This window comes from Gossypium raimondii, chromosome 9 (assembly GCF_025698545.1).
Source record: "Gossypium raimondii isolate GPD5lz chromosome 9, ASM2569854v1, whole genome shotgun sequence".
Taxonomy (NCBI): Eukaryota; Viridiplantae; Streptophyta; class Magnoliopsida; order Malvales; family Malvaceae; genus Gossypium; species Gossypium raimondii.
The window spans coordinates 47,536,886-47,551,465 of NC_068573.1; the positions used below are offsets into that span (position 1 = coordinate 47,536,886).

A 14,580-nucleotide genomic window follows, 5' to 3' on the forward strand; every position below is an offset into this window, starting at 1 on the left:
CGGCTGAGTAATAAAATTCAAATTTGATTTAATTTGTGATGTTGGGACCAATTGAATCGCGTAAATTTGATCAAAGTTATAAAATAAGGTTTAAATATTCATTTAATTCTTAAATTCATCATTTTTTCTTAAGTTGGTACTCGTGACATGATAATATAGACATAGTTTTTTAAAAAAAATTAAATGTTTTAAAATATATATATCAATTTTTAAAACCATAAAAAATTATAAATAAAAAATACTAAAAGTTTTTAAAGTTCCAAAAATTAAATTAAATTGGGTTGAATTTTTAAATTTTTTGTTCACGACCTCCTCCATCTTGACCAACACCATGGAAGAAATTCTCTTAGCCCTTGTAAGCAAGGACCTTGAAAGGCTAATGCTTCATATCGCTTTGGAGTGGTTATAAATATAATAGTAATAGAAGGATCAAAATTGAAATTTGTAAGAAGGCTCATGACTTTTTATGCATTTTTGGTCAAGCCATTATATACAATAGTCCTAGTAGTATACGCTAGAATTTATGATTCAGGCCAAATACAACTTTCTTTCATTCTCTTCAAATAATTTGTTCTATTATTATTATTTAAATTTTGTCTTTATAAAATTATTTTCTGAGCTTATGTTGAATTTTATAACAATATAGATAAGAACAAAAATATTATGATTGTATATTCATATCATTTTCAAGTCAATATTCTATTTAAAACAATACATATATATCAGTTTTTTTTATTCAAATGACTTTTCTGTTTTCATTTTAAATCAGTTCCCAACTTTAAAATATTTTAATTACTCTCTAAACTATCAATATTATATTACTCCGGTCCTTTCAGTATAACATAATTTTAAATAATAATTTTAAAGAAACATAAAATGTTACCTCATAACTCAAAGAAAATGTAAAACCGAGAAGAAAAATAGTGAATACTTATTTCTCTAAAACTTCAAAAACCTTATCCATTTTTTCACATAAGATCCAACAAATCATTTAACACTTAAAATTTTGATATAACATCGATGGTTTAAAAGTTAAATTAACAATTTTATAACAGAAAAACCTTACTAATAGTTCGAACTTTGAAGATGTTTAGTGCAATTAACTCTATTAAAAAAAAAATCTTACCAGAATTTCTTAAACCTGGTAAATAAAAAACCAGATAGAAGGGTAAAAATGAGTTAAAAAAGAAACATAGGGTATCTTTGACAAATTATATTGGTACAAGGAATTAGCATAACGGAGGCAGGAATGGAGCCTAGCCTGGATTCACCCAATAATATTATTGATGCTTCTAAATATACAGCATTTGTGATTATAAAGGAATCTTACCTTTGGCCATAAAAGCAGCAACCCTACCAATCAAAAATCATAGCAAATACAAGTGTTTCAATCTCAAGGAAAAGCATTTAAAATTTAAAAGCTATATAGTTTGCGTCTTACACATATTTCAGGTAAAGCTAAGACTAAAAATGGAGTAACGGTTAAAGTTCCTATCTGCCATCTTGATCATAAGTTCAAACCTCATAATCTCCTAGAGATAAGTGACCTTTGCCCCCTCAAAAATGGTAAGTATGCTTTTTAGTCCCTTAGAAGTTTATAAAATTACAAGGTAATATAATAGTAAAATTGCACTTTGATCCCCAAAATTTTATGATTCATCTGACTCCCAGCAAATTTTTTTAGCTTGACCCATCTTCCCGCAAGGTAAGTCTATTACCCTGGTCATGGTCTTGGTCTTCCCCTACCTCACCTCCAGGGCTTAGGGACCTAAAAGTTGGGTGACTCAAGAGTAACCCAACAAGCATGACCATTACCCCCACAAAGATATTCCTGAATGGTCACTACAAAGATAAAAGTTTACGTCTCTTTGGGAAGATGGAATGCTTGATAAATATCGCACTAAGTGAAGGAGAATGCAGGCTCAGCAACAACTGACAATCAAAGATGCGAAACATTGATGTTGAAATTGAGTTTCTGCCATGGTGTGAATCAAAATGAAACAAGATAGTGACAAGCAAAAAGGAGTTGAAGGTTGTCCGAATTGTCCTTTCGGATCAATACATTCATAACCAAAAAAGAAGAAGAAAAAAAAAAAGCAACACGGATGTATGTTTGACATCATGAATCTACAATGGAGCTTCTTTAAGCTTTACTTTAGAGAAAGAAAGTTGATCACCAAAAAGATTCATCATAATATGAAAAAAGAATGAATGAAATGTATGAATAAAAAGACCCCCAAAAAGATAAATGCAGTTTTATCATTACTTGCCAAAAAACACACAAGGCAAAATACGAAACCCTCAAGTCCAAGCTTTGGTGGCAAACCGACCAAGTGCACCAAAAGCATAGATTCTTAACCACAAAGTAAGAAGGGAACCAATTCTCAACATCAACACCCCCAAAGTTACTTATTGCTTTTACCATGTTTCTGGTTGGGTTTCAACCAAGGATGTATAAACAAGAAAAATGCAAGCACTTCATATACAACAAATCCCTATGACGAAGACGGGGAAGTAATCATTTAGCTAATCGCTACCTTGTAATGCAAACATGTCATATCCTAACTCAGAATGTGATTTCATCTTTGCTCTAAATCTAAACTATTTAGTTCTTGGCTACTGCATATGAAAACAGGAAACATACCAAAGAAAACCAATCAACGATGCCACTCCGCTACCACATGGTTCGCACCTAAGGGAGGCCTTTCCTAGCTTCCCCATTTGCCTAATTTCAACCAGTTCATATAGATTCTCACCTCTATGGAAGTAAATAAAAAACAACATAGGATCAAAACACATCCACAATCATGCTTATAATCATTTTTTCACATAGACAATAACTTATGCAAAGCATATACTTTCCCATGAAACAAAAAGCATCATAAGCAACCTTAATATAAACAAAACATTGATAATAAAAAAATATATATTTTACTGCAAATTGTAAGCGTAGCTAAATCCTCCAATGGAAAACATCAAAATCATGCCAAAGGAATCATCTAAATAACCCCAAATGTCCATCATTCAGAGAAGAACAATTCTTGATTTGATTAAGTAATAAAAGGTAGTAATCATACAAAAAAAAAGAAGGGCTAAGCTCCACCAGTGACCTTCAAGAACTAAAATGAAAATAACATGCAATTAAGGAAACAGAGCTAAATGTTCCATATTTATTACTTACTGTACAAGAACAAGCCTATTATTGTTATTATTGTTGTTATTACCATTTCCCATGCCTCCTCTCAACTCGTCACCACCACCACCGTCCTCCAAATTCTCCACTTCACCTCCCTTGGGCACCGTCACAATTAGCTCCCCATCCTCGTAAACAGCACTCGCCAGCTCCGGCCGTGTCGTCTCCGGCAGCCTGAACCGCCACATATCAAGCTCCAAATCATCCAGCAAACCAAAATCCACCAAACTGTTCGACCTAATCACAATCTTAGTAACCCCAGGATGGATTTCAACCGTATGAGCCCTCACGACATCGCCGATCCTCCCATCCGTCTCCGCCACGAACTTGAAACAGTCAGGGCTTTCCTCCACCGCCACGTCTGCATCCGACCTAAAAGGCAGCTCGAGGACGCGGCTGAAGATGTGGGGTAACCTCCGGAGCTTCTTGTTGGACCCGCCGGTCAACAAGGTCTCAGCTTGAGACCTTGTGGTCCTTGGGTTCATCTCGTATTGGATGGTGATGTTCCTTTTCTTCGGCAACGGATGGATCCTCATGGTGCTCTTTGAGGGTATTAAATATTTGGGTTCCTTCTGGTTTTTTTTACAAAGATTTGAAGAACTTAAATCAAAGGAGAAGAAGGCTAGGAACAAGATTATTAATAGCAACAACAACAAAGATGCTTTCTTGAAGAAAAGTGAAGAGATTTGGAAAGGAATCAAAACCCTGATCAAGTTTGTGAGTGGAAAAGGTAGAATCATAAAAAGCAATGGTGTCAATTCTTCAAATTTTTATTTTTTTTCTCTTGCTTTTTTGGGAAGATCTTGATAAAAACCCATAAAAAGGGTTACATAAAAACTAAAATGGAAGAAAAGGATTCTAAAAATTAAAAAAAAAAATTGTTCTTGGAGATTGAGGGCTGAAAGGGGCAATTAGATTTTGTGATTTGGTTTTTTTTTCCAAGAATATGAAACAAAATTGTATGAGAAACACAGAAATCTGGCTTTTTATTCAAGTGCAGGAAAACTAAGAGCCAATGGCTAAATTATAGCCGGAAATAGCATATAAAGAGAGTAGGTTTTGGTTAATGGTCCCTCAAGTTTTAGATAATTACCTATCAAGCCCACCTCCTTTTATTTATTTTCTTTTTACAGGAAAAAGGTAAAGAACTACTATTTAGTGATTTATTTTTTGATAATTACTATTTAGTGATTATTGTCTACAAAGTACACAGTTAAAATCTAACACATGGGTAAATATATTATATTATTTATTATTCCTATTAGAAGACCCAAAATCTACACAGCAAAATGAAATGCAAAAAAGTAAAAATAAAAATTAAGTAGATAACTATTTTAGATTGTAAAATTTAATGCTCTTTGATTCCCATTTCATCTATATTTATACAATTATTTTAGATTTTCACAAAGGTATTACTATCTATTAACTAAGTAATAACTCAAATGTGGATTTACTAAAATCTTATTATTTCTTTCACTAAATTGTTAATAAATTATGTTTATATTTTAGTCATTCAATTTTAAAAAGTTATAAAATAGTTATTGAATTATTCGAAAGTTTTAATTTAAGTCATTAAACTATTATTTTATATATATAATATCTAGCTAGCGAGTTCCAGTTGACGATTTGATGATCAGTACAGAAGATCAATACCCATCGGTGAGTAGAAAAATATATTTTGGATCTAAGTTGATCTGATAGCCAATGTCGGAGATCGAAGAAGAGAACTTTTTGGGTTTCAGTTCGCAGATTCGTAACATTCAAAGTTGTTTCATAAAAAAAATAAATTGTAGAAAACAATGGGAATATGAGCTTTCGATTGGTGCATGCAGTGTGAACAAAGAAGATCATATACAACAATGATTTAACAACCTGATGACTTAAATAAATTTTTTTGAATAGTTCAGTAACAATTTTGTAACTTTTAAAAGTTGAATGGCCAAAACATAAATTTACTAATAATTGAGAGACACTGAATGTAATTTACACTATTTTTATAAAGCAATAAATATTAATTTGAGAGTATTTTTGTCTTATTATATGTTCATATAAACTTTAGAAGAAAAAAATACGGAATTCAAATCCAAAACATTCAACTTTCGCTCTCTCAACTTTATCGCTAGCTATATTTAACTTTTATATCAAATTTTTATAAATTTGTTAAATAATTAATTTTGTATTTTGTTATTTATATTATGAAAATAATTCCTTTTATAAAATATTTATAGAGGAGTATACATTATAATTGTAATTTAATATCATGAATCAAGTAACAGAGTCTAATAAATGAAAGTACATAAAAAAACCAAACAAATTTGTTATACTCACTTAAATAAGTGAAATAAACACTTGATACTAAATTTACATTTACGAAAATATAAGTAATAATTGAGTTATAGGTGAAATGGTAAACATTTATTACGCATTGAATCTCTTTTCTTTTTTGAAAATAAGGCAATAGATTAATCAATCAAATAAAATTAACTTACATCATACACTCAATTTTATTTTCCTTCCTAATTCGACCATTATTCGTAGAAATATCATACAGTAAAATAGAATTCCCAGAAGTGTGATTTGCATGACCTTAGTTAAGGAGTGAGAAGTTTTATTGGTACTCGTACGAGTCTAAACCTTACATTTTACATTTTAATTGTTTCATCTCAACATTCATGTAAAAGAAATAAAAAAATATTATTGTATTAATATTCAATTTTTTATTAATAATTTTTAAAATTGAGTTGATGTTAAATCAATTTAATTCATATATTGAAAAATAAAATCACCTTTTTATTTCCCATAAATAATATTGAAGATAGGTTTGAAAATCAAACATTCTGTACTTGACATGAGGTTTGCATACAAGGACGGGGGACGAAGTTGCCATGTTCCTTCCTAGAAGAAGGATGAGATATGGCTTCATTATAAACCAGAAATAAATAAATAAAATAATAAAACAAACCCTTTTATCTATATTTGTTTAACATATTTTTGGCATTCTGAGTTTGTAGGTTTGCGTATTTACGTTTGTTTTCTTATAATATATGTAAAATATTTTGTACGTGAAATTTTAAACTCAACATATAGAGTAAGAGGATTGACAAATGTCCTATAAATATTTTTAAAACTACTTGTGGAATAAAAAAAGTACACTACCAATGTACAAAATAATAGCCCTTATTATATTATAGATTTTATTGTTTATAAGATTTATCACATTTATTAAAAATATTTGGTTAAGTAAATTTATTTGACAAGAAGATTTTGATACTTACAAATAAAATTTTGATTATATTAAAATTGTTTTGTTAATTTTTATTAAATTCTGTTATCTTTAAAATTTTTTTCCGATGACTACAAAAATAAAAGGAAAATATATGTTACTTTAATTTTAAATACCAAAATTTAATTATTTATACAGTAACTTTATATTTCATATATAAAATTTTATAAATAATTCATTTATATAATTCGTGTAATTTATTTGGTACATTGCTAGTGAAGTTTTTAGATTTTACAAAAAAGTTAGAGAGCTAGAGGTTGATAAGTGTTTTATAGAAATATAATAAAATATTAGAAAAAAAAGACACGTGACAATTTTTAAAGTTGTTTGTGAAATAAAAAAGACACTATCGATGTATCGATGCTAACCTACATATTAATTATATATTAATTATAATTTATTTTCGTCATTTATTGAATATTAAGGAAAAAATTTGAAGCGCATGGGCATTATTAGCACAGAATATGCCAATATTTTGTATTGGACAAATATTTTAATAATGATTTATTTTTATTATAATATTTTAATTATCAAACTAATTGGTAATTATGCTTTTTAGTTCTTTACTTTAATTACATAAAATTAAAATTATATCATTTAATAAATTATAAAATTAAATGTAACTCATGTAATATTATAAACTGGTAATATATAAATGTTCAAGGTGATATGTATATTTTTTTAATATATTCAACTCTAAAATATGAACTTTAAATTTTGTTCAAGTCCACCAATAATTGTAATTTGCTAACTAAAGCCTATTTGAATCTTCCATGCTATTTTTATTTTTAACATATAATAATTTTATTTTATATAATTAGTAATTATATATCTTTTAATTACTACCCTTATAATATAGCATATTTAATTTTCATATCATATAAATTATATTATATATAAAATAACAAAATATAAACTTGAAACGTGCCAGGTTGGGCTTAAGCTTGGAATATTAGAGTTCGAGTCTGATCCATATTTTAAATGTGTTTGTTCAAGTAAATTTTGGGACTAGCATTTTTATCTAACCTATTCTAAATTTTGGGTGGGCTTTTGATTTTAAGGGTCTGTTTGATTGACGGAATTGATTTTCCGAAAAATCATTTCCAACTTTTCCAGCGTTTGATTGGCGGAAAACATTTTCCATTTGGAAAATGAACTCCAAAACAAGGGAAAATGGGTTATTTTTTAAGGAAAATGTATTACCCTTTCAATTTCCGTAAGACATTTTCCGTGCTCTCATCTCTATCGTCTCCTTCATTCCTTCCTTCATTTTCGGTAGAAAACTGCTTCTGTTTATCGATTTTTCAGTAACTTATTTTTTTAATTATTCAATATTTTTTTAACACAATTACAAATAATTTATTTGATATTAATTTTTTTCAATTTATAACGGTTAATATTGTAGCTTAATAATTGAGTATTATTATAAATAAATCATTGCAATATATGTAAAAATAATTTAAAATATAAAAAAATATTAATATATATTAATATATGTAAAATAACTTTTTAGAAAATATTTTAGGAATCTGCAAAGCAATGAAAATATTTTACATGATTCAATCAAACACGAAAATATTTTCCAAGAAATTATTTTACGAAAAGTAAAACATCTTTCGAAATCATTTTACGGAAAACATTTTACTGGCAATCAAACAGACCCTAAGTATGTATCTCAGTCCTTAAACAAGTCTAGTTTAAAGTTAAGTTACGACCTATTTACCATTTAATAGAAAATAAATTCAATTGTTATTTTATTTTATTTTATTTCATTTAAGTTTATAGTATCCTTTATCAAACAGTCTAATTATATCCAATAATTAATTTTAAATAATTTACCAAACAAATTTTATAACTTAAATTCAACACTTAATTTCTTTGATACTTATTTATTCAGCACTTAATTTTTCAGTTTATCAAATACAACCTTAGTTTGGAACTAGTCAATTTAGGTTTTAAATTTTTTGGATCATTTTAAGTTTGAACCATTTTGGATTTTGACCATTTAGGTTGTTTTAAGTTTAGTGCCTTCAAATTTGCCAATTAAGTTTTTCGAGTTGGGCGATTTCTAGTTTTGTCATTCGGATTTGAGTGTTGAGTTTTGGTCTTTTCGACTTACTTGTTTAGGTGGTTTTGGTTCGAATCAATTTAGTTTGAAGTCAACATAAAAAATAATTCAAGGTCATTTTGAATTTGGGCAATTTTAATTTTATGTTATTTTAAGTTCGGATTTGTTTTTCAAATTTTGGATAGATAAATATAAATTATTAAGTTTTTATGGTTAAATTAAAATTAACTAGATTTAAATTTGAGTTAATGGGATTAAGTTTTCGAATTCATAGCAAACAAATATTTTCTCCTGATGATTTTAGTGCTCATAAAACTAAAATAATTTAGTAATAAAAACTATTTTTATTTATTTTAAGATGGAGATAGAAGGGAAAAGACGGATTTTTTTTCTTTTTTTCATAATGTAAATATACGAGAGAGTAGTTGAATATTTATGGGTGTTAAGTTCCGTTGTGGATTAGAATAGTTACATAAAAATATGTTGTTCAATTGTTTTCTGATGATAAATGATATTACAATAATCTCGACATCTATGGGTGTCAAGGTCCATTTGAATACATTCTTCTAAAAATTTTATATTTTGTTGTTATAGACGGATTTGACTTGATGTTGTAGGACCTCAACACTTATGGGTGTCAAGATCAAGCTTTTTTGTTACACATTGAACTCGATTATCATGTATTTTAAGCTGCCTAAACTTTCCAATCACTTTCAAAATTTAAATTTTATCATGTAACTTATTTTCCCATGGTTCATAAATTAGTATTATGAAAATTATCATTCATAAGCTAGTTTAACAAATATTATGTTATTGTCGTGTTTACCAATTGTTGATGGTAAATTTATAATTTTTTTAACTAATATTATGTTATTGTTTACCGATTGTTAAATATATTATAAGTATATTAAAAGGAAGTTGTGTTATTGTTTATGGTTGCTATTATAGTAAGTTGGTGCTAATTGGACTCTCTATGTTACATTGTATGTTAACATTGTTTGTAAGGTTAGAAATTTAATATTCTCACACCACCAGTTGAGAAGATGCATGCTCTAACATACTACTTGAGCTCTTCATCAATCACATCGTCTACTGGAGGATGCTACATCAATATTTGCAACTCAATGAACTTTACTTGACCCCATCGATTGGATAATTTTTGATCAATCTAGTCATTACTTCTTCAATATTTATTCGAACTAAATTTTTTTTACATTAACAACAATACCGATTTTAATCGTGTTAAATCTCAATCAATATTCTTTTATAATATTTAAATAAAAAACCCTCAAAAAAAATAAAAACAGGTTTGATGTTGTGAAAATATGGGTATAATTAAGAAATTAATCACATTTACAGCATGATTGGAAGCTGCTTTCAAAACGTTAACCGACTTTGGAAGCACCCCAACATTCATGCAATCATTTCTAGTCATATTACGCGGTTTTGGTTCAAAGTTCAAACTTGTACTGTATAATCCTTTTCAATTAAATGTAATTCAAACAATTAGGTTGAATATTCATTAGAATGTCTCAAAATAAAAAAAAAAAGTTATTTAAAGAGATTTTCATGTTAATTTTTTATATGAATAAAAGGTAGAGAAAGTACATACAAATTATTAACGTTAAAAATTAAATTTAAATTTTAAAATCTAAAAAATAAAAGGATTCAATTCTAAAAATAAAAATACAAGAATTAAATTTCAAATTTATAAATATTTGATTTTTCATCTTCTTACTAATCTATTAAAAACAGCTTTATTTATGACAAGTTTTAAACTATTTTATGTTTATATGATCTCCTTATTTTAATTAAACAGATAGAAAAATTACAATTTTGAAAATTTAGTAAAATTATTTTGAAAATTTTAATTAGAAATTTTAAAATTTGGTACCACTTCTGTCCCATAATCTTGTATGTTGGTAATTTTATTACCAAATTTCTTTTCTGGATGAATTACCCAACCAATATGGAGATCTATAAAGAATTTAAATATTAAAATTATTAATTATATAATATTTTTATAAATAGGGTAAATTACACCAATTGTTTCTAAATTTTATTTAAAATTACATTTCTATCACTCAACTTTTAAAAATCATATAATAGTTACTAACATTATCAAATTGTTATATTTTGTCACTCAATTGTTAATTTATGTTAAAAAACCAACGTTGCACCTTAAGTCAAAGGTTTAATAGCTAATTTGGTCCCTGAGCTATAATTAAAAATCATTTTGACCTTTCTAAAATTTTCATAACAATAACTGTAAAAAATTTTAAAAAAAACTTAAGCTAAAATTATTAGAAAATCTATAAAATAAAACAGTCATAATTTAAAAATATAAAAAAACACTTAAAATATGTATAAATCTAAAAGTTTCTTAAAATTAAAACTAAAAATTATTGATATAATTGATGGCAACAAATATTTTGTGGCTAAAACAGTGACTACAAATTCAAGCATTGTTTCATTACCAAACTTGCCTTTTTTTTTTCTTAGAATAAAAGTATTGAGTTATTTGGATAAATTAGAGCCCAAAACACAAAGATCAATTGAATTGAAGACATGAAGATTGATTTTTTGCGAATTAAACCTGGTTACTTGTAGAACAAGTAAAGTCACTTACTATAATTGAAGATTTTGGATTGCACAGAGACTCTTATAGAAGTATTATTTTTTGCTGATTTTAGCCTTACTTTATAGAAATTTGATTAGATTATAACTATTATGTAAGCAAAACTTAAGTTTTGACTAGTTAGGTTAAAGGATTGATTATTAAGAGTACCTAAGAGAGAGAAAAAAGACTTTGAGAGAGCACAAATTTATTCAAGCTAGGAACGTATATGTGCTATCCATGAATTCCTTAAAAATTTTAAGCAAATTATTATATAAAAATACTTAAAATTTTCAAACTAAATTTCACTTGTTTTCCACCATTGATGAATACCTTTAATCATATCAACTTCATGTTGTGTTATCTAGGAATTCCTTTGCAAATTTTATTTTGTTTTATTTTTTTCTCAAAGCCAAAAAGTCCTAGCAAAATACATTTCAATGCAAGATTTAGATTCCACTATTAGACCGATTGGTGCTTCTCGAGTTTTCAAGAAATAAAATCTAGGCCTGCAACACTGCTTTCATTCTCGAGAATCATAAAAACTTCTACCATCAACAACCTATTTGCAGGATTTCCTTGTTAATTATGAAAAAAAATAAAAAGAGAAAAAAATAAGAAAGAAGAGGGCAAGAGAAAAGAGCAAAATGTTCTACTATATTGTTTAGGTTATTTGGTAAGTTTAAATTTTTGAAATTCGAGATTTTTTCTTTTAATTTATAATGCAAAGTACTCTATTTCTTTTTCTAAACCTATTATTTATTTTCTGTAATTCCCATTATTAGATTGATTGAGTTTTGAGTAACTTTCATTTTAGATTTTAAATTTTTAAATTTATAATACACAAAGCAAGTGAAAAACGAGTAGGATTAAAGTGAATGGGTATTTAATATTTTTTGTGAAAGTTCAAAACGGTGATTCTTTATGAGATTGGATGTGAAAAAGTTAGCTGCAAAACCTTGGTTTTCCTAGCTACAATTAATTTTATATGATTTTCTATTTATTGTTACATTATTTTATTTTTATTTTACAATTATTGTTGTTTTTAAAAAAAGATCAAAACAAATTTTTAACCATAACTCAGGCACCGTATTAACTATTAACTCTTTGACTTAAAGTACAATGTTACTAACGAAAGTTAACATTCAAGTGACAAAATGTAGCAATTTTATAATACTAGTGACTATTATGTAGCTTTTGAAAATTAAGTGATGAAATATAATTTCAAACAAATTTAGGGATAATTAATGTAGTTTACCCTTATAAATATCGTGTTAATCGGTGTTAATAAGTTATAAATTTTATTAATATTTTCATATCATTATTACTTTTCTTTTGTTGTGTTCTCAAAAGCATGCTATCATCTAAATGTGGATGTTTGTTCTCTTTGAATCTACTTTTAATTGTGCATTTATATAAAAATATAATACAATATAATGTAATGTAATATAATATAATCTCGATAACTAAAAATATAATTTTTGACTAAATTTATTTATTAATAAAAATAATAATTTTTTAAATTACAAAAACAAAATATATTGTACTCAATTTAATTTTTAATATAAGATTTAGTTGTTAATTTACTCAATCCATTTAGTCATTGGAAAAAAAATCGGTTACGATCCAAATACTTACATTACTCTTCCTCTGTTGGACCCTTCATGCAGTGTTTTTAATCACATTCACAAGGTTACGCTTTATGCTAATCTGACATCAAGCCCCGACGATTACATGGTCATGGCTATATTCGGTGTCGATCATCACACAACGTATATTAGACCAAGCAGAGACAAAGAATGGACTTACGTTCACCATAATTGGGGTGTACTTCATAATCTTATATACTACCAAGATCGCTTTTGTGCATTTTATCACAAAGTTGAAGTTATTTATTTTAATGTGGTGGATGAATTAGTTTTCAAATATTAGCCTATAAATCAAAATGTAGAGCTAGAAAATTTTGAAACGAAATATCTTGTGGAGTCACCTGCAGGAAACTATTGCTGGTTGAAATAATAAAAAGGTGGCATTGGCATGGAAATGTGGGATATAATAATAACACAATCAATCAAAGTTTGGAATGCGAAGTTGGATTCGGAGGGATGGGAATGGAAGGAGATGAAAAGCATAGGGTAACAAGAAATAAATAATACAAAAATATAATAAGTTATATGAAGTACTCCTCACAACTTACATACTCAATAGTAGAGAAAAGACAACGACACATTCCCTGACACCTATATATATTGCGAGTGCCAATGAATGGCATCTCTGCCAGCATAGTTCCATGGAACTTAAACAAGCCAATAGGACATCAAATTGGTAAGCATTTATATGAAGGATATAACCAACATGTGTAAAAAATAGACTGTCGATAATGGTTACGAATCGAAAAGAGAAGAAGAAGAACACATATAATTTTATGTGAAAATCTTTTCGGGAAAACAATCATGGACAGTAGAGAAGATAATTCACTATGTCAAATTTGAATAATACAATAGGAAAGACGACTATGTCTATTTATAGGTTGGTTAAAACACTTTATTCTAATCAACATTAAATAGAAGAAACTTTAAATAGAAGAAGTAAACTTCTATAAGGATGCCACTTGTAAATCTTCCTATCTTGCCACTTATATTATATTTTCACAAGAATTTGAATCACACAATTTTAACTAGAACTAAACCTATAATATGTACTCCAAGAGTCAGGGTCTTATGTCATGTTAGGTGATTCTGGTCCTCGTGTTTATCCACCCAACCAAAGATAAATAGCTGCAAGGAGAGAAAAGAGTAGCATAGTATGCCAAAAAATCGTGTACCTGATTGATGCTGCAGAAATTATTTCATCACCTCTCTCCAGAATAGCAGTGTAGAAGCCGCTATAGTTCAGTCGGTTGAAGTGGACCTTTAAAGATAAAAAGTAGCATTTGCAAATGGTTAGAAAATTGATGTGCAAGACAAAAAATACAAAGGCCACAGTTATAAACAACATTATTGATTAAGTTGATCCCACTCCTCCTGTTAACGATGGGCAAAAAGCATTCATCCATCACATTCAGTGCAACAGCTAGTTTAGAATTGCATTCCACCCCCTGTGGAAGTCCCCTGGAAATTGTATCAGAATCTGTATTTGTTCTTTGAAGAAGAGACCATGAAAATCCTGCTTCTAGCTCATGTTTGACCCCTAGATACTTCTGTAAATGCTCAAACAGCTGTAGGAACAACAAACACATTTCTGAACATGTGCCTTCACATATCTGACATCCCTTCATAATATAATAGGAACTAGACAGACAAACACAAACTAGAACAAACCCTATAGAAGAAGAGGAGATCATAGAAACTAGGCCTTCAGGATGCATCAAATCAGTAAGGGAAAAAACCTAAAAAACAAATTCCTAATCAAATGATATA

The 14,580-nt window shown here is 27.9% G+C and overlaps 1 protein-coding gene across 1 annotated transcript; it reads right to left on the reverse strand.

Annotated features, from left to right (window-relative positions):
* Nucleotides 1–3,023: 3,023 nt before the first annotated feature.
* Nucleotides 3,024–4,204, reverse strand: LOC105800526 (uncharacterized). The gene has a single exon (XM_012631717.2). The coding sequence runs from the start codon at nt 3,931–3,933 to the stop codon at nt 3,178–3,180; it is 756 nt and encodes a 251-aa protein (XP_012487171.1). The 5' UTR covers nt 3,934–4,204; the 3' UTR covers nt 3,024–3,177.
* Nucleotides 4,205–14,580: the final 10,376 nt, after the last annotated feature.